The following is a 27,839-nucleotide window of genomic DNA, read 5'->3' on the forward strand; positions in this document are numbered from 1 at the left end:
TTCCTAGGTTGCAGGGGACACAATCCACCAAGTGTTTTGCCTTCTTCTGTTCCACAACTGTGTGTCTTGAGGCCTTCTTTGGCAGGGCAGGAAATAACCCCTCCTGTGGCAAAATCATATTCCACTCATGGTCCTGGTTCTCTCCACACTGCGTGTGTTTATCGTTTCAGCTCAAACATTGAAATATCCCCTTGTAATATTTGGTACGGGCGTTATCAGCAAGGTGACTGCAGGCAGCCATATATGAGCATTTGGTAATAACGTCTGAACACAAGAGACACGCTTAGGAGACTAATTCCTATTTTGAGCCAAATCAACAGCCAGGTGACCTGCTCTGGTCTCCAGCAATGAGGTGGGCAGTTTTAGCATGTTACCCTGCATTTAAGGTGCGTGTTTGTATCCCATATTGTGATCAAATCAACAGACACCATGCGCATTAGCCACCACGGATTAAGCAAAGAAAACACGACCGCGTTAATAGTTAATGGGAAAGCAGGCACTTAGCTTTCCAAACTAGCTGGTGGTTCCTGGCAAAATTGGGGAAGGGGAAAGAAAATCAACGAGTGAGATTGAAAATCACAGTGAATGAGACCCTGAGTCAGGTCGCCTCGGATATCGTACGAAATGTGATGATTACACAGAGAGCGTTACGACTTGGCTGCTCTGCAGCAGTTGGTTATGAGATATAAGACTGATGTGGCCGCAGCAGCCATGGCAGATGGAAGAGACTTTGAACCTTCTCGATTCTCCAAGGGAGCACGTCTCTCGATGGGCTTTGACTTTGCTCAAGGAGGAGGCTGGTCTCTTGGGCAGGCCGTCTCCAGCCCCATCGATAGCTGAGTCATCACCTCCTTTCCAGGGCTTTGCTGCAAGGCGTATGGAGAAGCAATCCCAATCCATGTTCAGCCTGTGTCTCCAGCTCATTGTGGTTCAGTCTCTTTCCATGATCACTCGGTTCTCTCAGTGGCGAGGACTGTCCTTGATTGGGCAATTCTGCATTTCCTGGTTGGTGTTAGGAGAAGCAATCCCATTCCAGGCACCTCCCATTGCGCTCTGTTCAAATACAGATTTCACAGAGACACACAGAGAACAGCCGTATCTCCGCCTGTGTCGCTCTCACATACACTCCTCTGTGCTATTGCAGTTTGGGAGGTTGTTCCTCCTGAGGCAGAGTACAGAGCCACATTGGCACAGCTGCATGTGGGAAGTGAATACTGTGGAGCCGGGTTCACACCAAAGAAGCAATCTCTGTAATGCAGTTGTGAAAAAGTGGCCGTGCCCCGCCATGGACACAGCTGTAGTTCGATTGGTGGCTGAAATGCTCATGGTGCCTAAAACCCTTTCAGACCCTGTGGGTGTTTCCAAGGTTTCACCCTTTGATTTTCCACCAGAACTTCCTCCTCCAGGTTGAAATTCACGCGGAGTGACTGCAGCAAATGGGAAAACGTGTAGGGAGAATCCAAGACAAAGAAAGGCCCCTCAGCAGAACAAGCCAGGTTCCTGGATCTAGAAGCAGCGATAGGAGACGTAGAAGATGATGCCATTGATGAGGAAGAAGGAGCCACCCACTGCCAGCTCCCGGACCCAGCGGAAGCCGTGAGCTGCGGAGACTGGAGAATCATGAATGGAACCAGCTGGTTAATGTCACTGCTCAGCATCCTGCCCGTGGTATCAAAGATTTTTCTGCCTTTAGGATCTGCGACAAACTCCTCTGGATCTGAGAGGTCATCAGGCTGAGATGGGAAACCCACCCCAAACCCTTCTCTGTCTGACACATGGACACTGACCCCTGATCCTTCCTGTCTGTGTGTCTGTCCCTCTCCTGCCTTCCTGTCCTGTAACATCGCTGTGACCTGCCCTGTCCTTGATTGTCCGGCCAGAGCAGTGGGGAAGTGTGGGGGTTTGGGAAGGAAAGCTTGGGGATATAGTCACAGGCAGCAGCTGACTCACCTGACACTGTGATGTTTCCAGTAACATTCACCGTCCAGCTCCTGGGAGACAGTATCCATCTCCCAGCCACGTTCTCCTCGTACCCGCAGGTGAATTCCCCGGTGATGTTGGAACCAGCCCACGGGACGCTGAGCACTGAGCCCTTCACAGAGCTGGTGCTGGGCTCCATGGTGCTGATCTTGGACCCCAGATCCCCAGGAACGAGTTCAGCTCCGTCCTTGTAGAAGTGAAACCTCCACTCACGGGCATTGCCAGGGGCCGTGCAGGTGATGTTCAGGGAAAACCCTTCGCTCACCACTCCAGACAGAGGATCCACACTCAGCTCCGGCTGGGGAGGGGGATCTGTGGGGAACAGGAAAGGGGAGGGGTCAGCAGGACTATCAGAGGAGAGAAAGTGGAGCCCAGAATTCAGTTCGTTCACAGCTTAACTTTGTTCTCTCTCCAGAGCCTCTGGTTTCATTGCAGTGTCCCCAGGGGCTGCTCACAGAAATGAGCAGGAGCTGGGCTCGGGACGGCTTCCTTCCTGCCAATATGGGGCTGAGATATGGGTAAGGGGCTCAAAAGTGGACAAGGGCAACAGGACATCACTCGTTTTGTGTCCCCCCTCCGTGGCCAATGCTTCATGGAGCCTTTGACAGACAGGGAGGTGCCAGGGTCTGTGGGGATCCCCTCCCCTCTGGCCAGGCTGTTTGAGACCTGGGGCCCTGCTCAGAATCCACCATCCTGGAGGGGAGAGGCACAAGGCAGCCCTGTCGGACGGGGATGCCCAGGTCTGTGTCCGTTGGGCCATGTTCTTTGCTGCTTTTTTTGTGCCGCTCTGAGAGCAGCCGTATCGGAAATCAGGGGCCATGTTGGATGGACGTGTCCATGGCTGATATGTGTTGAGGTGCATGTAGCCCTGTGGCTTGTTTGGGGGGCCTGTGTTCTCAGCTGGGCCACCATGTTGTGCCTGAGCATGGTGGCGGCAGGCAGGTCGGGCATGTAGAAGAGCAGAGGGGGGCAGGGGAGGAAGGGACAAAGGGGGCAGATGTGAATTCACGGAGCAGAGCCCAGCACTGGGGGAGGGAGGAGAATGAGCAGAACTGGAACCAGAGGAGGCAGGACGGGGGCTGGGGCTGGTTCTGCTCCAGGTCTCTGCCCTGTGGGAGGCAGCTCAGGCAAGATGCAAGGCCTGGCATGGTCGATCATCTTGTGACTGGGCTGGCGATCCAGGCCTGGGCTCTGGATTCTTTGCCTCAGCTCTGCGCCCCAGTGGGCCCCTCCTGGTTCGCATGGGGATCCCATCAGAGATCAGCTCCCTGCCTTGGCTGGGGGGTTGTGCCAGGTTGAGATGGGATCCTCATGCATGTGAGAGTGGGGAGGGGGGTTGGCTAAGAATAACAGGTCTGGGGAGCAGAGGGAGGGCAGACGATGGGGCTGAGGGAAGGAGCCTCTGGGAGGGAGGGGTCAGTGAAGGGGGTGGGGAAGGAGGAAGCCCCAGGCTCTGCAAACAGAATCCGGGCAGCCAGGCTGGGGAACAAGAGCGGGATGGAGAGTTCTGCACCGTTCTGAGCCCACCCTGCCCCGTGCCCACATGTTCCTCCACAGGAGGCAGGGTCTGTGGCTGTAGGCTGCCCAGGGCACAGCAGGGGTGAGGGGCGGGTAGCCTCTGTCTGTGCCGTGAGCCTCAGCCGGTCACTCCCTTGCCACCAGGAGCACGTTGGAGACCAGATCCCGGCTCTCAGTGTAAGATTTGTAATTGGTGGTGCTCAGCATGTCATGGTGGGATCTCTCCCTCCCCTATTGCTGAGCCAGGGAAGGATCGTGGGCACAGCCCCAGCCAGCTCCAGCTCTGTGCTCAGGAACCACGTCCCCACTGGGCAACCCCTGAGCAGCAGAGATCTCCCTGCCCGCAACCCAGTGGGACCAGCCTCCCCTGCTGGGTACCTGAGGGGGCCACTCCTGTCCAGGGCAGCTCAGCCAGCAGGGAGGGGGAAGGGCTTGTGCAGCTGCCCTACAGTAAAGGAAATTGCCAGCAATGTGCCCACAGACCATCACCCTTATACCGGACTTGTATGTGCTGCTCACTGAGGTGCCCGGGAGGGGAAGGGGGGGGGGGGGAAAGGAGGCCTAAAAACTGATCCCTCATCTGACTACATCCTGGAAGCAGCAGCCGGGCTGCGTCCTGAGCATCTGTTGCTCTTGACTGCCTGCACGACAGGGCTGTGATCTTCCCCCCAGCAGTGCCCAGAGCTGAGAGCTTCCCCTTCAGCAGTGTCTGGGGTCTGTGCCCTTCCCCCCCCCCCAGCAGTGCATTGTGCACGACAAACCTCACTGATCAGCTGGGAGCCTCTGGGCCCCTGGGTGCCAGAGAGGGGGAGATTTGGGTCATCACCCCTCTCCAAAGATTCCAGTGTTCCTGCCAGAGTCTCCCAACCCCCAGAGCATCCCTCACCCCCCACCCCCCACCCAGCCCGGGAGCCAGAGACAGGGGTTGAAATGGCCCCAGTGGGTGCCCATGTGCGGAGCTGAAGGACCCTGCACAAGTGGGAGAGAGACCCCACCCCAGAGCCAAGGAACAGCAGGACGTATTCTCTGCAGCTGCTTTCTCCCTTGGTAGCAGTGACACACGTGGACAGCCGGGGCTCCTGGTGTCTCGGTGCCGGCAGGGTCACAGGCCAGAAAGTGACAAGTGAGGAATCTCCAGGGCTGAAGATTCACAATGGATGGCCCTGACCATGCCCAGCCAGGTCCCCGGTGCTGTGAGCTTCCCCACAACAGTGCCTGGTCTTTGCAGATCAGGCAGGACCCCCGTGCCCACCACAGAGTGTCTGAGATGCAGGGAGGGGCCCTGGTTGGAGACAGGGGCTGCAGATCAGGTTTTGGGGGCTGGGACCACGTGTGAATTTTCCATCATATTAACTGATCCATCCCCCATTCCCAGCTTCTGGAAAACAGGCCACGGGCATCGTGGTCCTGGGACTGCCGAATACTGACCCCTCTGTGGCCTAGAACCAAGCTCTGAGAAACACTTTTGGGTGCATTCAGAAATCACCGGCACTGGAGGATCCACCCGACCCTGAGGAATTGTCCCTGTGGCCAATCCCCTTCACCTTTAACATCTGCCCCGTCCACCACCCTGGATTTGCCTGGCTCCAGCCGCACCACAATGGGTCACGTTAGATCTTTATCTGTTTAACTGAAGAGCCATCAATTAGTCAATTTCTGTTCCCCAGGTAGGAACTGGTAAACCAAAGTCAACTCCTTTCTTAAAAAGTTCTGTGCTATGCTACACGGCTTCTGGACTTCGAAGTACAGCTCTGTGAGTAGTTAGGGAATGTCTAGGTAGACATGAACAAGTTCTATTCTTCATTTTGTGGATTGGTTAAATTTCTCTGTGCCCCTCCCCCATTGTAACTTTACACTGAATCCCAAGGATGAAATTCTGGGTTTTGATTTGTTAATTTCTTAAAACAGCTGCCAACCAAGTATTCTTTATCAAGCAGATCTCTGTTTTGTTCATAAAATCTCCTTTTCTAAGGCCATGATCTGATTCTTGTGTCCTGGAAGGCAACAGGAGGTCTGTGTGTGCGTGCCTAAGACTGAGAGCTCAGACAGAGAAGTGTTTTCAAGCTCTCTTGTGATAGAGGAGCTTGGGGTACCCTCTGGAGATGTTGCTAAGTGATTTCTTCCTGGGTTGAAGAAGAAAGGGAACCTCTTCTCAGTTGCTGGTGGCAGCTACCTCCAAGGTCCCAGAGTCCCTGGCCTGGGGGAGCTTTCAGGTAACAACAAAACTGCAAAAATTCTGTTAAAGAATCCTTTTCTTTCTTACCTTAAGCCATTAACAACTATCCAAATTTTGAATGTAATCATGCAAATGTCATGTGCAAGGCTCATGCACAGGCTCTTGCTCCAGTGATCATCCACCAAATCCCAAATCCTTGGAGAGGGGATGTCTCAAATGACTTGCCCATCCCCTCTGACCCCTCCCATTCCCTCCCTCCCTCCCTGTTCCCTACTGACAGGCTGGGGGAGGTACATTCCTCCACCCCATGCAGGGAGCTGCTACGGCTGGGGAGAGGTGCTCCTCCCCCAGCCAGGCAGCTCCATGCACAGCAGCCCAGAGCCTTTGGGCAGGGCGCATTAAGCAGCTGGGCGGCCGCCCTGCCATTCAGCCTGGCAGGAACCCTGGGGATCGGTCGCCCCTTCTGGCCACGGAACAGATGTTTCTGTGTCACTGATGAACGTTACAGACCAGACCTGAAATATGGGCTATAATGAAACACCCCAGCTGATCAAGTCCTGCTGTCAACTGAAACCACTGCTGTTGCTTGCTGGTCTCCCACCTCTTTCCCCATCTCCCAGCTACCTCCCCTTCCCCGGGACCCTCATAATGCTGGGTGCTCCAGGGACCCTCGGACTGACACAGACCAGAGATGGGGCTGAAACTGACCCGATGGTGACCATGTCTGGAGCTGAGTGACCAGGCTGTGTCACCTGTGCATGGAGCAGACACCCCCCACCCCAGCCCAGCCAACAGCAGGCTACAGGGGCGCTCACCGGTCACTGTGATGGAGATGGTTTGGCTCCTCTCTGATGGGATCTCTCGCTCAGACTCTGTCTTCAGGTAATCACAGCTGTACACGCCGGCATGTGACTCAGACACACGCGACAGCTGAAGAGATCTGGCTTTGTACGGAGACCACTGGAGCTCTCTGGAGTTGATGATCTGGCCATCCCTGAAGAACCAGATCCCGGACACGGTGTCAGTGCTGGGAGCTGAGCACGTCAGGGTCACAGATTCCCCACGTAGGAAGACGCGGTGTTGTGAGCTCACAGTGAGTTTGGGGGCAGGCGGCCGGGCTGGAAGGGGGAGGGAGGAAGCAGAAAACTCTTCAGAGCCAGCGTCCCACTCACATAAACAGTAACCCCCCACTCCTCAGCCAGTCCCACCCAAAGCTTCTCCCAGCCCCCCAATTTACCCCTTGCAGCCCAGCCCCTCTGCACAGCTCTGGGGCCTGCCAAAGCTCGGCTGCTGTGCAGTAAGAGGGTGCCAGGGTGAATGCCCTGAGACCTGTACAGGTGACCAGAGATCCAGTGTGAGGAGCTGAGGGCCCTTGGGAGGGGCAGGGCTGGAAGGGAACCGGGGTCTCTGATGTTCCCCCCTCTCCCTCCAAGGCAGAGGATGAACCAGCCCCTCAGTGATCCTGGGGGGTCAGGCCCATAGGACGTCCTGTCAGGACACCCAGCGCTCGGGGTCACATGACTCAGGGGACATGCTGCTGAAGCCAGGAAACGACCCGGCTGAGCAGCTGTGATGTCCTGCTGCTGCAAGGGCCCCTGCCCTGACCCCCCTCAGCCTGTCCCTGCCCTGCTCTCACCATCAGGCCAGGCTGCCTCCATCCCGGCCCCCAGCACCCAGAGCAGGGCACAGGGCTGCGCCATCATTGGCAGTTTCCCACCAGCCCTGGGGGTGTCTCTAAAGGATCTGCCCTGTGCCAGGCAGGGCTCACTCAGGGCTGGTCCCTGCGCTCGGTGGGGTCCGAGCAGACGATCACTCGGCCCCTCTGGCCTCAGAGTCGATGTTTCTGTGACACTGACGCACGTTACAGGCCTGGCCCCAAATCTGGATTTTAATTAAACACCCGGGCTGATCCACACCTGTTAGGAAGGGAAGCTGCTTCTGTTGCTTGTCTGGGACCCGCCCCATCCCTGTCTCCCTGCCAGCTCCCCTTCCCCTTAACCCCAAAGTTCTGGGTGCTCCAGGGACTGACACTGACCAGAGACAGGGGGTAAAACTGATACCGTGTGTGATCCTAATGTCCAAACTAAACCTCCCTTGCTGCAGTTTAAGCCCATTGATTCTTGTCCTGTCCTCAGAGGCCAATGAGAACAATGTTTCTTCCTCCTCCTTCTAACACCCTTTTAGATACCTGAAAACGGCTCTCATGTCCCCTCTCACTCTTCTCTTTTCTAAACTAAAGAAGCCCAATTCTTTCAGTCTTCCCTCATAGCTCCTGTTTTCAAGACTTTTCCTCATTTTTGTTGCTCTTCCCTGAATCTTCTCCAATTTGTCCATATCTTCCTTGAAATGCGGTGCCCAGAACTGGACACAATACTCCAACTGAGGCCTAATCCGTGCTGAGTAGAGTTTAAGAATGACCTCGTGTCTTGCTCACAACATACCTGTTAATGAATCAGAGGATCAGGTTTCCTTATTTTGCAACAGTGTCACACTGTTGACTCATGTTTACCTTGTGATCCACTGTGACCCCTAGATCCCTTTCTGCCGTACTGCTTCCTAGACAGTCGCTTCCTATTTGGTGTATGTGAGACTGATTGTTCCTTTCTAAGTTGAGCACTTTGCATTTGTCCTTATAAAGCTTCATCCTGTTTATTTCCAACCGTTTCTCCAGTTTTCCAAATCATTTTCAATTTTGACCCTACCCTCCGAAGCACTTGCAAACTCTCCCAGCTTCGAATCATCCGCCAACTAAACAAGAGTACTCTCTACGCCATTAACTAAATCGTTGACGAAGATATTGAACAGAACCGGTCCCAAAACTGACCCCTGTGGAAACCCACTTGTTCTGCCCTTCCAGCAGGAGCGTGAACCATTAATAACTACTTTCTGAGAACGGTTCTCCGGATAGTTATGTACCCACGTTATAGTCGTGCCAACAAAGATCTACTTGCCTAGTTTATTGATAAAAAGGTCATGCAAGACCATACTGAATACCTTACTAATGTCTAGGTATATCATGTCTTCTGCATGGAACAGTCATCACATGAATTATAGAGGCAGGGAAACTCGGTGCATGAGATACTGGCTGGTTCTACACACCCTGGGTCTCCAGTCTGGGAGTTGTGGGCACATGATACTAGGTCGAAGTCATGTCAGGAACAAAAGAGGGATGGAGAGTTCCCTGGGAAAACATCCACCACCCCTCTGAGCCCCACCCTGCCCTGTGCCCACATGTTGCCCCATAGGGGCAGGGCCTCTGTGTGGGGGATCTGCTGGCTGGGCTACCCAAGGCACAGCAGGGGGGAGAAGAGGGGAGAGTCTCTTTCCCAAGTGTGAGCGCCAGTCGGTCACTGCCCTGGGTCCAAGACCACTTTGGAGACCAGATCTCTGCTTTCAGAGTAAGATTTGTAATTGGAGGTGCCTCTCCTGCCCTTTCACTGGGTTGTGCGGATCCTAGTGAACTGGTAAGGGGGGGAATATCAGAAATGGATCCATCCCCTGGCGATAGTTCTGAAATGGAAGGGCTGAGGACGTAAAACAGGATTCCTGGTCAGGTTCCCCAACTGCAAAGCCCTGTACTGACAAACTTTACTGAGCAGCTGGGCAGCTCCCCCTGCCCTTCGTGACCAGTGCCCTTCCCCCACCCAGGGCAAGACAGACACCAGGGCCAGACACTGACCAGAGACAGGGGAATTGTTTAACCACATATCCTTACATTTATAAACCTCTGAGGGCTGGGAGCCCCTAGGAGGAAAGTAGCATCAATGGCTCCATCCCAAATCCCAAAGACAAAGACCCAGGGCCTGACACAGACCAGAGACGGGGGCTGGATCTGACCCACTAGCCCTGGCTGACCCTGTGCAGAGCTGAGTGCACCCCTGCTGATCAAGTCCCGTTGTCAACTGAAGCTGCTGCTGTTGCTTCCTGGAATCCCCCCTCCGTCCCCATCTCCCTGCCAGCTCCCCTTCCCCGGCACCACAGACTGCCGGGTGCTCCAGGGACCCTCGGACTGACACTGACCAGAGATGGGGGTGAAACTGACCCCACGGTGACCCTGTCTAGAGCTGAGCACCCAGACTGTATCACCCGTGCATGGAGCAGACACCCCCCACCCCAGCCCAGCCAATAGCAGGCAACAGGGGCGCTCACTGGTCAAATTGATGGAGATGGTTTGGCTCCTCTCCGATGGGATCTCTCGCTCAGACTCTTTCTTCCAGTATTCACAGCTGTACACGCCGGCGTCTGTCTCAGAGACACTCGACAGTTGAAGAAATTTTGCATTGGCTTGATATGTCTGGAGCTCTCCAGAGCTGATTTCCTTTCCATCCCTGAAGAACCGGATCCCGGAGGCGGTGTCAGTGCTGGTAGCTGAGCACATCAGGGTCACATATTCCCCAGGTAGGAAGACGCGGTGTTGTGGGCTCACAGTGAGTTTGGGGGCAGGCGGCCGGGCTGGAAGGGGGAGGGAGGAAGCAGAAAACTCTTCAGAGCCAGCGCCCCACTCACGTAAATGGTAACCCCCCACTCCTCAGCCAGTCCCACCCAGAGCTTCTCCCAGCCCCCCAATTTACCCCTTGTAGCCCAGCCCCTCTGCACAGCTCTGGGCCCTGCCAAATCTCGGCTGCTGTGCAGTAGGAGGGTGCCAGGCTGGATGCCCTGAGCCCTGTACAGGTGACCAGGGACCCAGCGTGAGGAGCTGAGGGCCCTTGGGAGGGGCAGGGCTGGAAGGGAACCGGGGTCTCTGATGTTCCCTCCACCCCCAGGCAGAGGACGAACCAGCCCCTCAGTGATCCTGGGGGGTCAGGCCCATAGGATGTCCTGTCAGGACACCCGGCGCTTGGGGTCACATGACTCAGGGGACATGCTGCTGAAGCCAGGAAACGGCCCGGCTGAGCAGCTGTGATGTCCTGCTGCTGCAAGGGCCCCTGCCCTGACCCCCCACAGCCAGTTCCTGCCCTGCTCTCACCATCAGGCCAGGCTGCCTCCATCCCACCCCCCAGCACCCAGAGCAGGGGACAGGGCTGCGCCATCACAGGCAGTTTTCCACCAGCCCTGGGGGTGTTTCTAAAGGATCTTCTCTGTGCCAGGCAGGGCTCACTCAGGGCTGGTCCCTGCGCTCGGTGGGGTCTGAGCAGACGATCACTCGGCCCCTCTGGCCTCAGAGTCGATGTTTCTGTGACACTGACACTTGTTACAGGCCTGGTCCCAGATCTTGATTTTAATTAAACAGGCGGATCAACTCCTGTTATGAAGGGAAGCTGCTTCTGTTGCTTGTCTGGGACCCCACTGCCCTATTTGCCTGCCAGCTCCCCTTCTCCATAACCCCAAAGTGCTGGGTGCTTTGGGGACTCAGTGACTGACACTGACCAGAGACGGGGGGTAAAACCGATACTGTGTGTGACCCTAATGTCCAACCTAAACCTCCCCTGCTGCAGTTTAAGTCCATTGATTCTTGTCCTTTCCGCAGAGGCCAATGAGAACAATGTTTCTCCCTCCTTCTTCTAACACCCTTTTAGATTCCTGAAAACTGCTCTCATGTCCCCTCTCACTCTTCTCTTTTCTAAACTAAAGAAGCCCAGTTCTTTCAGTCTTCCCTCATAGCTCCTGTTTTCTACATTTTTTCTCAGTTTTATTGCTTTTCTCTGAATCTTCTCCAATCTGTCCACATCTTCCTTGAAATGCGGTGCCCAGAACTGGACACAATCCTCCAACTGAGGCCTAATCTGTGCTGCATAGAGTTTAAGAATGACTTCATGTCTTGCTCACAACATACCTCTTAATGCATCTGAGAATCAGGTTTCCTTTTTTTGCAACAGTGTCACTCTGTTGACTCATTTAGCTTGTGGTCCACTGTGACCCTAGATCCCTTTCTGCCGTACTCCTTCCTAGACAGTCGCTTCCTATTCTGTGTGCGTGAGACTGATTGTTCCTCCCTAAGTGGAGCACTTTGCATTTTTCCTTATTCAGCTTCATTTTGTTTATTTCCAACCATTTCTCCAGTTTTCCAAATCATTTTGAATTTTGACCCTAACCTCCAAAGCACTTGCAAACTCTCCCAGCTTTGAATCATCCGTCAACTTAATGAGATTACTCTCTATGCCAATATCATTCTAAATCATTGATGAAGATATTGAACAGAACCGGTCCCAAAACTGACCCCTGTGGAAACCCACTTGTTCTGCCCTTCCAGCAGGAGAGTGAACCATTCATAACTACTTTCTGAGAACGGTTCTCCGGATAGTTATGTACCCACGTTATAGTCGTGCCAACAAAGTTCTACTTGCCTAGTTTATTGATAAGAAGGTCATGCAAGACCATATTGAAAACCTTACTAAAGTCTAGGTATACCATGTCCTCTGCATGGAACAGTCATCCCATGAATTATAGAGGCAGGGAAACTTGGTGCATGAGATACTGGCTGGTCCTATACACCTTGGATCTCCAGTCTGGGAGTTGTGGGCACATGATACTAGGTCAAAGTCATCTCAGGAACAAGAGAGGGATGGAGAGTTCCCTGGGAAAAATATCCACCACCCCTCTGAGCCCCACCCTGCCCTGTGCCCACATGTTGCACTGCAGGAGCAGGGCCTCTGTGTGTGGGATCTGCTGGCTGGGCTACCCAGGGCACAGCAGGGGGGAGAAGAGGGGAGAGTCTCTTTCCCAGGTGTGAGCGCCGGTCGGTCACTGCCCTGGGTCCAAGACCACTTTGGAGACCAGATCCCTGCTGTCAGAGTAAGATTTCTAACTGGTGGTGTCTCTCCTGCCCTTTTACTGGGCTGTGGGGATCCTAGTGAACTGGTAAGGGGTGGGGAATATCAGAAATGAATCTATTCTCTGATGATAGTTCTGAAATGGAAGGGTGAGGAGGTAAAACAGGATTCCTGGTCAGGCTCCCCAACTGCAAAGCCCTGTAGTGACAAACTTTACTGAGCAGCTGGGCAGCTCTCCCTGCCCTTCAAGACGAGTGCCCTTCCCCCACACAGGGCAAGACAGACACCAGGGCCTGACACTGACCTGAGACAGTGGAATTGTTTAACCAAAGGTCCTTACGTTTACAAATGTTTGAGGGCTGGGTGGGGGGAGGTAGAAGGAAAGTAGCATCAATACCCCCACCCCTAAATCCCGAGACCCAGGGCCTCACACTGACCAGAGTGGGGGGCTGGATCCATTCCAGTAGCCCTGGATGGCCCTGTGCAGAGCTGAGTGCTGGGCTGTGTCTCACCCAAGGCACAGAGCAGAGACACCCCAGAAAGGGCCAGCAAAGAGCAGGGGACGGGGGGACTCACCTGTCACCCTTATGGATGTGGGTTGGCTCCTCGCAGATTTGATCTCTCGACCAGACACTGTCTTCCAGGACTCACAGCTGTACTCCCCGGCAGACACACTCCGCAGTTGCAGTGACTTAGTGTAACCGTCACGAGGCGAGGTGATTTCCTGACTGTTCCTGTAGAACCGGATCCCGGACTCAGTGGGTGACACGTCAGCTGAGCACGTCAGGGTCACATCTTCCCCAGTGATGTAGACAGGCTGATCTGGGTCCACGGTGAGCTGGGGGTCTGGGAGGGGTGCTGGAACAGACAAGGGAGCCAAGGGAGGAGATGGTTTCTATATAACAGGCTGGTGACCCAGGAGCAGAGGAGGAGCCAGGGAAGGGCAGAGGGATCCTGATCACAGACCCAGCCTGTTACCTAGAAATTCGGGGTTCAATAAACCTCCCCAAGTTTGCAAATGTTATTGTGGGCAGCAGAGACCTCCCTGCGGGATCCAGTGGGACCAGTCTCCCCTGCTGGGTACCTGAGGGGGTAGCTCAGCCTGCAGGGGCTAGGAGGGGGCTTGTGTGGCTGAAGCCGGGGGTGTCAGGGCGCTGCCCCCAGCAGGCACAGACCAGGCAGTAACATTCCTCACAACTCTTCTTACCCCTAGGGAGCGTCACACTTACCAATGGGTCGTGGCCTCACTCAGAGCAGCTTGGATTCTGGCACCATTGGCATCGCTGTGGCTGTTCCTGCAGACACCTCTGTGTGGGGTCCACTGGCTGGGCTGAGGTGCTCAGGGCATGGTGGGGGTGAGGGATGGTGGGTCCCCATCTCAGCTGTGAGCACCAGCGGGGCACTGCCCCGGCACCAGGGACCTCTCTGGAGACCAGAACCCTGACTTTGCCAAGCAGATCTCTTTGTTTTGTTAATAAAAATCTCCTTTTCTAAGGCCACTGATTCCTGTGTCCTGGCAGGTACAGGAGGTCTGTGTGTGCCGGAGACTGAGCGCTCAGCCACCAGAGATGGCAGTTTGTGCTTTCAAGTTCTCTTGTGGCAGAGGGGCTTGTGGTACCCTCTGGGAGAAGTTGCTAAGTGATTCCTTCCTGGGTTGCAGAAGAAAGGGAATCTTTTCTCAGCTGCTGGAGGCAGCGACCTCCCAAGGCGGGGACTCTGTGACCCTGGGGAAGCTCTTAAGCAGAAACTCCTAGAGGCCGGGCATTTGTAAGGGGTCAAACAGGCCTCCACCTTCTGCACTCTCAGTGCCGGAGTGGGGTCAGCCCTGTGCCAGGCAGGGCTCACTCAGGGCTGGTCCCTGTGTTCTGCGGGGTCCAAGCAGACGATCACTCGGCCCCTCTGGCCTCAGAGTCGATGTTTTGGCCTGACCCCAAATGTTACAGGCCTGGCCCCAAATCTGGGTTTCAGTTAAACACCTGGGCTGAGCAACTCCTGTTAGAAACTGAAGATGCTACAGTTGCTTGCCTGGGACCTCCTCATCTCTGTCTCCCTGCCAGCTCCCCTTCTCCGTAACCCCAAAGTTCCAGGTGTTCCAGGGACTGACACAGACCAAAGACGGGAGATAAAACTGACATTGTGTGACCCTGATGTCCAACCTAAACCTCCCTTGCTGCAGTTTAAGCCCATTGCTTCTTGTCCTGTCCTCAGAGGCCAAGCACAACAATTTTTCTCTTCTCCTTGTAACATCCATTTAGCTTCTTGAAAACGGCTCTCATGTCCCCTCTCTGTCTTCTCTTTTCTAAGCTAAACAAGCCCAATTCTTTCCGTCTTCCCTATCCTCCAAAGCACTTGCAAACTCTCCCAGCTTCGAATCATCCGCCAACTTAACAAGAGTACTCTCTATGCCAATATCTAAATCATTGATGAAGATATTGAACAGAACCGGTCCCAAAACTGACCTCTGTGGAAACCCACTTGTTCTGCCCTTCCAGCAGGAGTGTGAACCATTAATAACTACTTTCTGAGAACGGTTCTCCGCATAGTTATGTACCCACGTTATAGTAGTGCCAACAAAGTTCTTCTTGCCTAGTTTATTGATAAGAAGGTCATGCATGACCATATTGAATACCTTACTGAAGTCTAGGTATATCATGTCCTCTGCATGGAACTGTCATCTCATGCAGGTAAACTGGGTGCATGAGATACCGGCTGGTTCTACACACCCTGGATCTCCAGTCTGGGAGTGGTGGGCACATGATACTAGGTCGAAGTCTTCTCAGGAACAAAAGAGGGATGGAGAGTTCCCAGGGAAAAACATCCCCTACCCCTCTGAGCCCCACCCTGCCCTGTGCCCACACACAGAGGCCCTGCCCCTGAGGGGCAACATGTGGGATCTGCTGGCTCGGCTACCCAAGGCACAGCAGGGGGGAGAAGAGGGGAGAGTCTCTTTCCCAGGTGTGAGCGCCAGTCCATCACTGCCCTGGGTCCAAGACCACTTTGGAGACCAGATCCCTGCTTTCAGAGTAAGATTTCTAATTGGTGGTGCCTCTCTCCCTTATCACTGGGTTGCGGGAACCCTACTGAACTTGTAAGGGGGACAGGGACATCAGAAATGGAACCATCCCCTGGCGATAGTTATGAAACGGAAGGAAGAACTGAGGATGTAAAACAGGATTCCTGGGCCTGACACTGACCAGGGACAGGGGAATTGTTTAACCAAAGGTCCTTACATTTACAACTGTTTGAGGGCTGGGGGGACCTCCAGAAGGAAAGTAGCACCAATGCCCCCACCCCCAAATCCCAAGGCCCAGGGCCTCACACTGACCAGAGATTGGGGCTGTGTCCAACCCACTAGTCCTGGCTGGCCCTGTACAGAGCTGAGCTGTGTCTCTCCCCAGGCACAGAGCAGACACCCCAGCAAGGGCCAGCAAATAGCAGGGGACGGGAGGGGGGGAGACTCACCTGTCACCTTTATGGAGCTGGGTTGGCTCCTCACGGATTTGATCTCTTGGCCAGACACACTTTTCCAGGACTCACAGCTGTACTGCCCGGCACTGTCTGCAGACACACTCGACAGTGACAGTGACTCGGTGTGATTGTTGCGAGGTGAGGGGAGTTCCTTGGACTGGATTTCCTGACTGTCTCTGTAGAACCGGATCCCGGACACTGTGGGTGACCCAGCAGCTGAGCACGTCAGGGTCACATCTTCCCCCGTGATGTAGACAGGCTGCAACTGGGACACAGTGATCTGGGGGGATGGGAGTGGCTCTGGAAAAGACAAATGGGAGGAGATGGCTGGAGAAGACGAGGGGGTCAGGGGAGGAGACGGTTCCTACATGGGCAGCTGATGACAGAGGTAGAGGAGGAGCCAGGGGAGGGCAGAGCAGGGAGGGATCCTGGGCACAGACCCCAGCCAGCCCCAGCTCCGTGCCCAGGAACCACTGGTCCAGGCAGCCACTGAGCAGCCCAGAGGGACCAGCCTCTCTTGCTGGGTACCTTGGGGGGGCAGCTCCTTCCCAGGGCACCTCAGCCAGGAGGGGCTGGGGGGAGGGCTTGTGCAGCTGAGGCTGGGATTGTCAGGGGGCTGCCTCAGAGATCACCACCCTTATCCCTGCCATGTAAATGCTTCTAACTGAAGTGCCCTGGCTTGTGGGGGTGGGAGAGGTTTTAGGAACTGAGCCCTCATCTCTGGAGACCAGACCCTGCTTTCAAACAAGGATTTGCTTCCTATGGTGCTTCCCCATGGTCGTGTCTTATTAGTGATCAACTTCACTGATCAGCAGGGAACCTCTCTCTTCTCTCCATGTCTGACACCAGGGTTTGACACTGAACACAAACGGGGGAGATTTGAGGTTCTTTTTGCTAAACCTCTCCAAGGTTCCCAATGTCTCTGCAGGCTGGGAGCCCCCAACACCCAATGTCACTCTGAAGACCACCCCAAACCAGCAGAGGAGCCAGAGACAGGGGTTCAAACACACCCAGTGGGTGATCCTGTCGGAGTGAAGGAGCCAGGCTGAGTCTCACCATCTGCATGCAGGAAAGAGACCCCAGGACAGGGCCAAGGAGCAGCAGGGAACAGGGTCTCTCACCTGTTACTTTGATGGGAATCATCTGGCTTGTCTCCAACGGGATCTCTTGCCTGGACACCGTCTTCCAGAATGCACAGCTGTACAACCCCGCCTTCAGCCCAGGCTCCCCTGACAGCTGAATCGAATGGGTGTCACTGTACCGAGGTGAGGAGAATTTCCGGGAGTGGATTTGCTTGTTGTCCCGGAAGAACCGGATCCCAGACACAGCAGGTTCACCAGCAGTTGAGCACGTCAGCGTCACAGTTTGCCCAGCGAGGTAGACAGGCTGCTCTGGGTTCACAGTGAGCTGGGGGGCTGGGAGGGTGTCTGGAACAGACAAGGGGTCCAGGAGAGGAGACTGTTTCTATACAAGAGGCTGGTGACCCAGAGGCAGAGGAGGAACCAGGAAAGGACAGAGGAGGGAGGGATCCTGGGCACAGACCCCAACCTGCTACCTAGAAATTTGGGGTTCAGTAAACCTCCCCAAGTTTGCAAATGTCATTGTGGGCAGCAGATACCTCCCTGCGGGACCCAGTGGGACCAGCCTCCCCTGCTGGGTACCTGGGATGGGACTTTTGTGGCTGAGGCCGGGGGTGTCAGGGTGCTGCCCCCAGCAGGCACAGACCAGGCAGTAACATTCCTCACAACTCTCCTTACCCCCCAGAGAGCTTCACGCTTGCCAATGGGGCCATGGCTTGGATTCTGGCACCATTGGCTGAATGGTGCTACAGCCCGCTAGCATCACTGTGGCTGTTCCTACAGACACCGCTGTGTGGGGTCCACTGGCTGGGCTGAGATGCTCACGGCATGGCACGGGTGAGGGATGGTGGGTCCCCATCTCAGCTGCCCAGGTCACAGTGCGGAGGAGGTACTGGAGGTCCCTGTCTCAGCTGTGAGCACCATTTGGACACTGCCCTGGCACCAGGGACCTCTCTGTAGATCAGAACTCTGACTTTGCCAAGCAGATCTCTTTCTTTTGTTAATAAAAATCTCCTTTTCTAAGCCATGATCTGATTCCTGTGTCCTGGCAAGTACAGGAGGTCTGCGTGTGTGCCTGAGACTGAGAGACGGTGGTTTATGTTTTCAAGCTCTCTTGTGGTAGAGGTGCTTGTGGTACACTCTGGGAGAAACTGCTAAGTGATTTCTTCCTGGGCTGAAGAAGAAAGGGAATCTCTTCTCAGATGCTGGTGGAAGCTACTTCTCCAGGCCATGGACTCTGTGACCATGGGGAGCTGTTAAGCAGAAAGCCCTAAAAGCAGGGTATTCATATGGGGTCTCCCACGTCTCCACTTTCTGCACTCCAAGCGCCAGAGTGAGGACCAGCCATGACTACTCCTACAAGCCAGAATGATACCAGAGAACAAAATCTGGCCTCAGTGCCAGTGACCACCCAAAGAAATTAGACATTTAATGGAAACCCCTCATCTGGAACCAAACTCTCAGCAAAAGGCCAAACCAATACGCAGGACCCAGATTGAACAGCTGACCACGTATTAATTCATTGGTCACAGGGGACTTTAAAAAAGTCCTTAGGATAGGAGTTTTCATATAGCTACAAATGCTCCAAACATTGTGGTGAAGAATCCTTTTCTTTCTTACAGCCATTATCAACTATGGACATTTTGAATGTAATCATGCAAATGTCATGCGCGAGGCTTATGCACAGGCTATTGCACCAGTGCTCATCCACCAAAACCTGAATCCTTGCAGATGGGATGTCCCAAATGACAACCCCAGACCCTCTGACCCCTGCCAGCCTCTCCCTCCCTGCTCCTTATGTTCCCTACCGACTGGCTGGGGGAGGTGCTCCTCCTGCAGCCAGACACCTCTATGCTCAGCAGTCCAAAGCCATTGACCCACTCATGTAAACAGTGACCTCCCACCCCTCAGCAAGTCCCACCCAGAGCATCTCCCAGCCCCCCCCCCGACTTTGTCCCTTGCAGCAACGCCCCTCTGCACAGCTCTGTGTCCCTGCCAATGCTCGGCAGCTGCGCCATTGGAGGGTGCCAGTGCAGCTGCACTGAGCCCTGTACAGGAGACCTGAGACCCAGTGTGAGGAGCTGAGGGTCCTTGGGAGGTTCACTTTCTGGAGGGTTTTTGTGGGCCTCAGAAGCTCATGGTGTCCTTAGTTACTGCCTCAAATGCAAGGGTACCCTGCTACCAGAGCCTTTTTCATCATTGGTCAGTACAGTGTCCTTCTTTCCAGCCAGAGGGGAGGGTTAGGGGGAACTCAGTCCCACCCACTTGCTCCAGGTTCCAGCCCAGGGCCCGATGGGTAGGGGTAACCCTGAGCAGGCCGTGCAGCTTGACCCTGGCCCTCTGAGCAGGAGCTCCTCCCTGGGCCACTTCCCCAACCTCTCCTGTGGTACCTCCTCCCAGATACTGTAGCGCAAACCTTGATGTCAGCTGTCTTAAGGGGTGTTTCCTTGTGCTGGGGTGTTTCCTTCCCCCTTAGCTTTACCTGGGGAGTGTTTTTATAGTGCGCGCATCCACCTTAAGTGGCTGCTGTTGCTCCAATTAGCCTTCCCTTCAGGCTTATGCCAGATAGGCTACAGGTGTGGCTGGCTGGCCCACAGTCTTTAACAGCTTACTCAGGGAACATAAAACCACATACGCAGCTCCACGCATATCTGCCCTCCACGAGGCCTTGGTAACTGCCTGCTCTCAGGCTGCCAGGCAGGGTCGGGAGGAGCCAGGGTCTCTGATTTTCCCCCCTCACCCGAAGGCAGAGGATGAACCAGCCCCTAAGTGATCCTGGAGGGTCAGGCCCATAGGACGACCTGTCGGGATACCCCGTGCTCGGGTCACATGACTGGCACATGTTGCTGAAGCCAGGAAGTGACCCAACTGAGCCGAGGGACCCTGCTCCATGTCTGGCTCCTGCGACCAGCATCCAACCTGCATCTGCCCCGCCCCCCAACCTGCACCTGCCAAGCCTGTCCCTGACTCTCCCCGCCCTTGTTCCCACGTCTGGCCTGGTCTGACCATCAAGCCAGGCTGCCTCTTTCCTGGCTCCTGGCACCCTCCTTGTCCCTGGATGTGTTTTCTGGAGGATCTGGGTCAATTCAGGCTGTGGCCTGCACTCGTGGGGATCAGAGCAGATGAACACTCGTCCCTTCTGTCCTCAGACTGGATGTTGCTGTGACACCAACACAGGTTACACAGGTGCCCCTAATTAAACACCTCGACTGATCAACTCCTGCTATAATCCTTGAAGAGACCCTTGAAGAATTCCACCACAATTTCAACCACTTCCGTCCCACCATCAACCTCAGCCTGGATCCGTCCACATGAGAGAGCCACTTTCTGTCCACTACAGTACAAGACAAACACATTTCAACCACCTTATACCAGAAACCTACCAACGCTTCATGCCTCTAGCTTCCAGCCCAGACACACTTCTCAATCTGTTGTTTGCAGTCAAGCCCTAAGATACAACCGGATTTACTCCAATCCCACAGACAGAGACAAACACCTACAGGATCTATACAGAACAGGGCTACTCAACACGTGGCCAGTGGGCTACATATGGCCCCTGGGTGGGAGATAAACAAAAAAGGAGTCAATCTAATGGTCTTCTGTTAATACAGGCAGTCCCCGACTTAGGCGGATCCGACTTATGTCGGATCCGCACTTACGAACGGAGCTTTCTCGCCCCAGAAGTCGGGGCGAGAAAGCCCCATTCGTAAGCTGCTCCGGTGCCCCTGGTCTGCTGGAGACCGTCTCCAGCAGACCAGGGGCACCGGGCGGGTTCCCACGCTTCTGAGGCTTTGCCAGGGCAAAGCCTCAGAAGCGCGGGAACCGCTGCTGCTGCCACTTGGGTGCCGGTGCCTGTGGTCTGCTGGGGACCGTCCCCAGCAGACCACAGGCACCGGGACCCAAGCGGCAGCAGCGGGCGTGTTCCTGCGCTTCTGAGGCTTTTCCAGAGCAAAGCCTCAGAAGCGCGGGAACCCCCGCTGCTGCCGCATGAGACCCGGTGCCTGTGGTCTGCTGGGGACGGTCCCCAGCAGACCACAGGCACCCGGACTGAAGCCGCAGCCGCGGGGGGGTCCCGCGCCTCTGAGGCTTTGCGCTGGCAAAGCCTCAGAAGCGCAGGAACCCGCCCGCTGCTGCCGCTTGGGTCCCGGTGCCTGTGGTCTGCTGGGGACGGTCCCCAGCAGACCACAGGCACCCTGACTGAAGCCGCAGCCGCGGGGGGTCCCGCGCCTCAGAGGCTTTGCCAGAGCAAAGCCTCAGAGGCGCGGCACCCCGCTGCCGCTGCGGCTCTGCTCCCCGTGTCCCTGGTCTGCTGGGGGGAGGGGGCGCAGCTAGTGTGCTCCCCCCCCCCAGCAGACCAGGCTTTTGTTTTGGACTCTGGGGCAGAGCAGCTGGGGCGCTGCCGATTGGTCCTGCAGCGCCCGTGGGCACTACTGGACCAACCCGGCAGCACCCCAGCTGCTCTGCCCCAGGTCCTGATTCAGCCGCTGCTGCTTGGGGACGCCTGGGGTTCTTAAGTTGATTCTGTATGTAAGTCAGAACTGGCCAGTTCCGACTTAGGGTATGTCTACACTACCCTCCTAGTTCGAACTAGGAGGGTAATGTATGCATACCGCACTTGCTAATGAAGCCCGGGATTTGAATTTCCCGGGCTTCATTAGCATAAGCGGGGAGCCGCCATTTTTAAATCCCCGCTGCTTCGAACCCCGTGTAGCGCGGCTACACGGGGCTCGAACTAGGTAGTTCGGACTAGGGTGCCTATTCCGAACTACCGGTACACCTCGTTTCACGAGGAGTAACGGTAGTTCGGAATAGGACCCTAGTCCGAACTACCTAGTTCGAGCCCCGTGTAGCCGCGCTACACGGGGTTCGAAGCAGCGGGGATTTAAAAATGGCGGCTCCCCGCTTATGCTAATGAAGCCCGGGAAATTCAAATCCCGGGCTTCATTAGCAAGTGCGGTATGCATACATTACCCCGCTAGTTCGAACTAGCGGGGTAGTGTAGACATACCCTTACATACAGATTCAACTTAAGAACAAACCTACAGTCCCTATCTTGTACGTAACCCGGGGACTGCCTGTATGCATTTAATAGTTACATTCCTGGGCTGCCATTGCTCATTAAAAGTGCTGTCATATGGGTGGAAATCAGGTAAATGTTGCACTATCAGCAGAACTGACTTAAATGGGGCCTGTGTGTTGTGTAGTCTTGCCTTAATCTTTGTATTCATGCCCATCAATGTGAGAAGCTATTTGTATCTATTTGCATACATATTTGCATGCATATGCAACCAGAGTTAAGCTGTGGCCCTCAGCATGTGCTGTGAGTATCATTGTGGACACCGGAGCATCCAAACTTAAGTAGCCCTGATAGAGAGCATTCTTCAAACTGCAATACCCACCCAGAGAAGTTCAAAAACAGATCGACAGCCAGACGAGTGCCCAGACATGAACTACTTCAAGACAGGCCAAGAAGAGAAAACAGAATTCCACTTGTCATCGCCTACAACCCCAACTTAACCCCCTCCAATGCCTCATTAACAATCCACAACCTATCCTGGGAAATGACCCCTCCCTCTCATAGCCCTTGGGGGAATGGCCAATCCTCACCTACAGACAACCTCCTGACTTGAAACAAACTCTTTGCAGCCACCTCACAGCACTCCTCCATCATACCCACCCAGGAACCCACTATTACAATCAACTCCGGTACCAATTCTGTCCACACATTAACACAAGCCAACACCATCACAGGGCTTAACCACATCAGCCACCGCATCATAAGCTCATACAACTGCACATCCTCTACTGTGATCTATACCATCAAGAACCAGCCATGCCCCTTGGCCATGCGACAAAGGTTAAATGGACCCAAATCAGACATCAGAAATGACCACACACAGAAACCTGCAGAGGAACATTTTAACCTGCCCGGGCATTCAGTTAAAAGTAGCCTCTCTCCTACAAAGGAATTTCAGAAACCAACTGCAGAGAGAGTGCGCAGAATTCACCTTCATCTGCACATTTGACACCGTCTCCCTTGGTTTGTACAAAGACGAGACATGGTTAATGTGTTATAACACCAACTCTACTAGCATTCAGCACCCAACTGATGTGACAAACTAAACATGGGACATTTCCGGACCACTCAATTAGCCTCATTAGCATGGGGACTACAATTGACAGGTAATTTTTTCTATCCTCTCTCCCTTCCTATTTGGAGCATCTCCCCGTTACCCCCCCACTCAAGCGCATCTCGTTTGAAGAAGTGGGCTCTGCCCACGGAAGCTCACAATACCAGTCATTTGTTTTTGTTGGTCTCTAAGGTGCGACAGGACGACTCGTTTTTTAAGAAGTTGGCTCTTTGTTTTGCTAAATAGCTCAGACTCCCACTACAAGATGGACTCATACTCCACAAGGCTGGGCAAATCCCCCCCCACAGCCAACTTGTGCCCCTTGGCTCACAGCCTGCTGCCTCCAGGAGCTGCCCCAGAGCCCGTGTCCAGCAGACCCACACTGAGCCGAGGAGCAATTCAGGGACCAGGGCAGGAACCCAGGACACGATCTACCTTTCCCCCCAGGGACACGGAGCGGATCAGAGGGGGGAAGGGTTCTGCCTGTGCCTGGGGTGGTTGAGCCGACCAGCCGGCCTGCCCAGTAGAAGCTAGAAGGAACCGAGCAGAAATGAGGAAGCTCGGGCGGATGTATGTGAGGGAGGGAGGGGGGAGTGAGGATGTGGGAGAGAAAGGGGGGAGTTTTCCACCCATCATGTTTCCTCCGGGGTCTCTGCAGAACCAGCTCTGTGTCCTCCCTAGGAGTCCAGAGCTGGGGCAAAGAGACCCTCCCATTAACACAGCCCCACAGTGATGGGCCCCGCCAAGGAGAACTCAGTTCCATGTGGAGGGGGGAGCTCAGTCTCTGTTGCCCGCCCAGCCATCTCTCTCTCTGCTGGGCCTGCCCGTGAGGGGCTGGGTAGGAGCTTCCTCCCTGTGGCCTTAGCAGCGACTCATTAAGATGTTGCTATTGGGGCAGGTTCATGGGAGATGCCCATGCATGGGGCAGCCTGGCCCCGGGAGGGCTCGGCACAGGGACACCCAGATTGCAATTCCAACCTCCAACCTTCTAATCCTCATGGGCAGAACCCCCTCCCCCTCCCCACACACACACCAGAAGTGCTGAGATAAGGATGGGGGACTCGGTTACCTTCAGGGGACACCGGCCAGGGGAGCATCTGTAGCGAGGCTGGAGGAGTAAAAAAGAGAGGGGGTGAGAACTCTGGACAGGAGACAGGAAGGGGGTGCACTGAGATTCAAAGATTTGGGGGAGGAGGTTGCTGAAGAACAGACACACAGAGAGGCTGGGGGTCCAGGCAGGGCACTTACCCAGCAGAGGCAGAAGGCGAGTTGGCTCCATGCTGAGCCGGTGGCTCTGGGCTGGGAGCTGGGTTCTCAGTTCAGCTGCTTGATGAATGTGAGCGCAGGGAGGGGGACGGGCCCCTGTGCTCTGACAGAGGAAGTCACAGGCTCAGACGTGGTCACCGCTCAGCTTGGGGGCTGGAGAGATAGCGGGGCCTGGTGCGCAGGGCGGGAGGAGGGGAGCTCACCATTTGCACATCTCACAGAGGTGGGAGGGGCTGCTCCTGCAGGTGATTGACACCTCTGGTGGGGCGGTGACTCCATCAGTACAAACAAACCTGCAACAAGTTTCAGTGACTCTTCTAACAGCTGGAGAACTGTCCTGGGGACTGGGGTCTTGTGAAACCCACTGGGCCCTCGCTCAGTCATGCTGTAGACTTGGGAACTGCCCCCTGACCCTCCTGGGCCAGCAGGCGTATGTTACACTAATGCTCAGAGGTTCTGCTGTGGCACCTAGAGCCTTGGTGCAGACGGTCAGTGACGGGACTGGGGGGCAGTTTCTAGTTCACAATCCCTGACCCCGTGGGATGGGACTGACCCCTCTCTGGGGAGCAGGAGCTGGAGGCTGGGCCAATGGGACCAGAACCCCAAATAAAGCTGTCCCACTCTGGTAAACAGTTTATGCAGACTGAGATCAGGAGCTGGTCGCTTCTTCACCCATGAGAGAGAGAGATGCGCCCTGGGTGAGTTGGTGGAGCCTCTGGCCAGAGATAGACTCACGGGTGGCCTTAAGCCCGATGTGTGAAGAGGGCAACCACGCTGTGAAGGGAGCTCACGTTTGAAAATGCCCCTCCAATCTGCCAGGAACTTAGAAAGCAGAAGCGTGAGCACTGTGTTCCCTCGAAGGGACATTCTGTTTGCTGCTTACAAGAGAGAACAGCCAGAACAGCTCCAACCGAAGAAAGAACCTCTCTGCATGGAAATCCCTGCTAGCAGAGAGACTGGGTAGGGAGGTGGGATCACGGCCTGGCCCCTAACAGAGAGCTCCCTCTGGGAAATTTGGTCCGAACGGTGGGTAAAATAAACACTTTCCTCAAGGCTGCAGATCCCGAACAGAGAATATTCAATGGCACTCAAGAGATAGACAAGGTGGGTGAGGGGTTTCTCACGCACCCCGGGATCAAGCAGGCCGGAGGTGAGGGACTGGACCCTGCAACGACTGGAACATTCATCCCACAAACACTGGGCCCAGCAGGACAGGTTTACGTTCTGTCTGAGTGGGACGATGTGAAAGCGAAACCAGCACTGGTGCCCAGACACAGACAGGGACGTGGTTATGCTGAAGAAATTCACCGCTAAGGGGAAGTGAGTTGCTAGCTCTCAGCAGGGCTGGTCACAGTGTTCACTGGGCCCTGCGTAAATCACCACAGGGACTAGCAGCTTCTTCCCCACCCAGCCAGCCTTCCTACCCACACAATTCTTACATCTCAGCAGTAGAATTGCCACCCGGTGACCAACCTGGTACCTGCTGCCCCTTAGATCTCAGCTTCCGTCCACTGAACCGTGGAGTTTCCAGCCTTCCCAGTCAGCAGCGGTTTCTATCCACACAGCGATAAGGAACGTTGGGGATTCACTTTGTCTCCCCTTGCACGTCCTATAAACACCATCACGTTTTTGCCAAGCATGGTGGGCGTTTAAGAGTAGGGACTGTCATAAGAGATACCAGCATCCCATCCAGTATGGGGAGACTGTGACCCCATGGCAGAGCAGTTGGGTTGGTTCCCATGGTCAATGGTCTAGCGCCCAATTGCCTCCTAGAGCTTGGAGCCAAACCAAAGTACCCTGATTCCCAGACCACTGTGCTTGAAGCTGTTAGAGTCCATGAGACTCCCAGAACCACAGGTAGAACCCAGATGTCCTGGTACCCAAACCCTCCTGGTGGCTGCCTGGAAAGAAGACACCATAGGAGCAGAGAGATGGCTCCATCCTGACTCGTCAGACAAAGGAATGTTTCAGAGAGGGAGGGTGTCAAACTTTCACTGTTGTCTGACAGCCCTTTAGGATGTACTCTGGTGGCCACTTGAAAAACTTGGAAGACAAAAATCAAGGTATAATATAGGGCCACCAGCCGTCTGGACTCCAGTTCACCCTGTGTCCTACCTTGTCTTGAGAGAGGTATGTGACAGAATCCCCCTCCCCCCACACATAGACATGAATTTATGTAACTCAAAGGTGCTTTGAGCAAATTATTTTATGTAACCGATCAACCTTCAGGTCATGATCTGCTGGTTCCGCTTATCTTACTTTGATGTCGGTATCATCTTTGTGTGTAAAACTACACATACGGAGTGGGGAATGTTTTGTGGGTTTCAAATGTGTGAACGAGAGGCGTTGCGGATGTTACCCTCAAAGTCTTGATGAGCAACTGTGAAACAATCTCTTCAGTCCTTACGTCAGAGCTGTGGTTGGTCAGGAGAGGCCTCAATTCTTTCAGAAAGAAAAGGTAAGCAGAGGGCTTGGTCTTTGGGCTGCGCTGCACCTCAAGGATAGAGCAGAAGACACTAGGGTGGGAAGACAGCCCTGGTTTGAAGGAGCAGCTGGAAACGAGGTTAGAGGGAGAGTTTGAATACCTTTGTGCTGAAATTTCAGTGTAGAATTAGCCAATAGTTTTTGTTTCTTTTGAGTTGTAACTTACTTTGATTTGCCTGCTTTTACTTATCACCAGTTCAGTCCCACTGCTTGTATCTGATCATTGTTACCTGGGGGAGCAACCAATGTCACAGTCCCTCTTTCATTGTTAAAGGTGGTGGAGTTTATTTGCCAGTTCACTTCAGCCACATAAACTCATAAATCCACATCCATGTGTCTGTGGCTGGCTAGTTTTTCATAAGGCATTTCCAGCTTCATGGGTAACCTTTTGGACACAACCCATACACACATCACACAGTGAAATTCATGACCAGGGGGTCACTAGTTTTTCCATGAGACCTTCCAAGATGCTGACTGGCTAAATATTCCGACAGCAGTGACTTTGGTGAGCCCGTTGCCACATGACATACAAGGGCTGTTGAGGTATGAAGGGTTCAGGATGTGAATGTCTGAGGAGACGGAGAAGATGCGGAGGAACAGAGAGAGGGATTCCCCTCTTATTTAGCTGCTTTCCGGGTATAACAGTGAACTCAAACTAAGGACTTAGTTAACGTTTGACTGCTGAGTGTAGCTGCGGGCAGTTAGTTTGGACTAGGGGGATTTAAAAATGGCGCCCGGACGGGAGGATGCAAATAAAGCCTGGGATATTTAAATCCCGGGCTTTAACTGGAACTTCAAATGCCTACATTAGCCTCCGTAGTTCAAACTAGGGGGCTAGTGTAGATATACCCTTAGTCCTAACCTGATGCCCTGCCAGCACTAGTTTCAGCCAGCCTTAACTTCAGTTCAAGTTCCACTCAGTGTGGACACGCTATTTCGAAATAGCAAAATGCTATTTTGAGATAGTTTTTGGTGTATGGACGCGTTATTTCGAATTAGCTTAATTTGAATTAACTATCTTGAATTA

At 54.3% G+C, this 27,839-nt stretch overlaps 2 protein-coding genes across 2 annotated transcripts in view; both read right to left on the bottom strand.

Annotated features, from left to right (window-relative positions):
• Positions 1–27,839, bottom strand: part of LOC102447914 (cell adhesion molecule CEACAM5-like) — a 96,269-nt gene that overhangs the window by 5,911 nt on the left and 62,519 nt on the right. The window lies entirely within an intron of this gene.
• On the bottom strand, positions 1,507–25,706 carry LOC149520990 (immunoglobulin superfamily member 1-like). The gene is made up of 9 exons (XM_089774475.1): positions 24,311–25,706; positions 24,132–24,170; positions 16,974–17,279; positions 15,847–16,152; positions 12,961–13,242; positions 9,824–10,126; positions 6,490–6,792; positions 1,951–2,292; positions 1,507–1,601 (listed from the first exon to the last, which is right to left on the bottom strand). Exons 1-9 carry the CDS (start codon positions 24,339–24,341, stop codon positions 1,507–1,509), a joined length of 2,007 nt encoding a protein of 668 aa, XP_089630601.1. The 5' UTR covers positions 24,342–25,706.

This window comes from Pelodiscus sinensis, chromosome 30 (genome assembly GCF_052426305.1).
Source record: "Pelodiscus sinensis isolate ZL-2025 chromosome 30, ASM5242630v1, whole genome shotgun sequence".
NCBI lineage: Eukaryota > Metazoa > Chordata > Testudines > Trionychidae > Pelodiscus > Pelodiscus sinensis.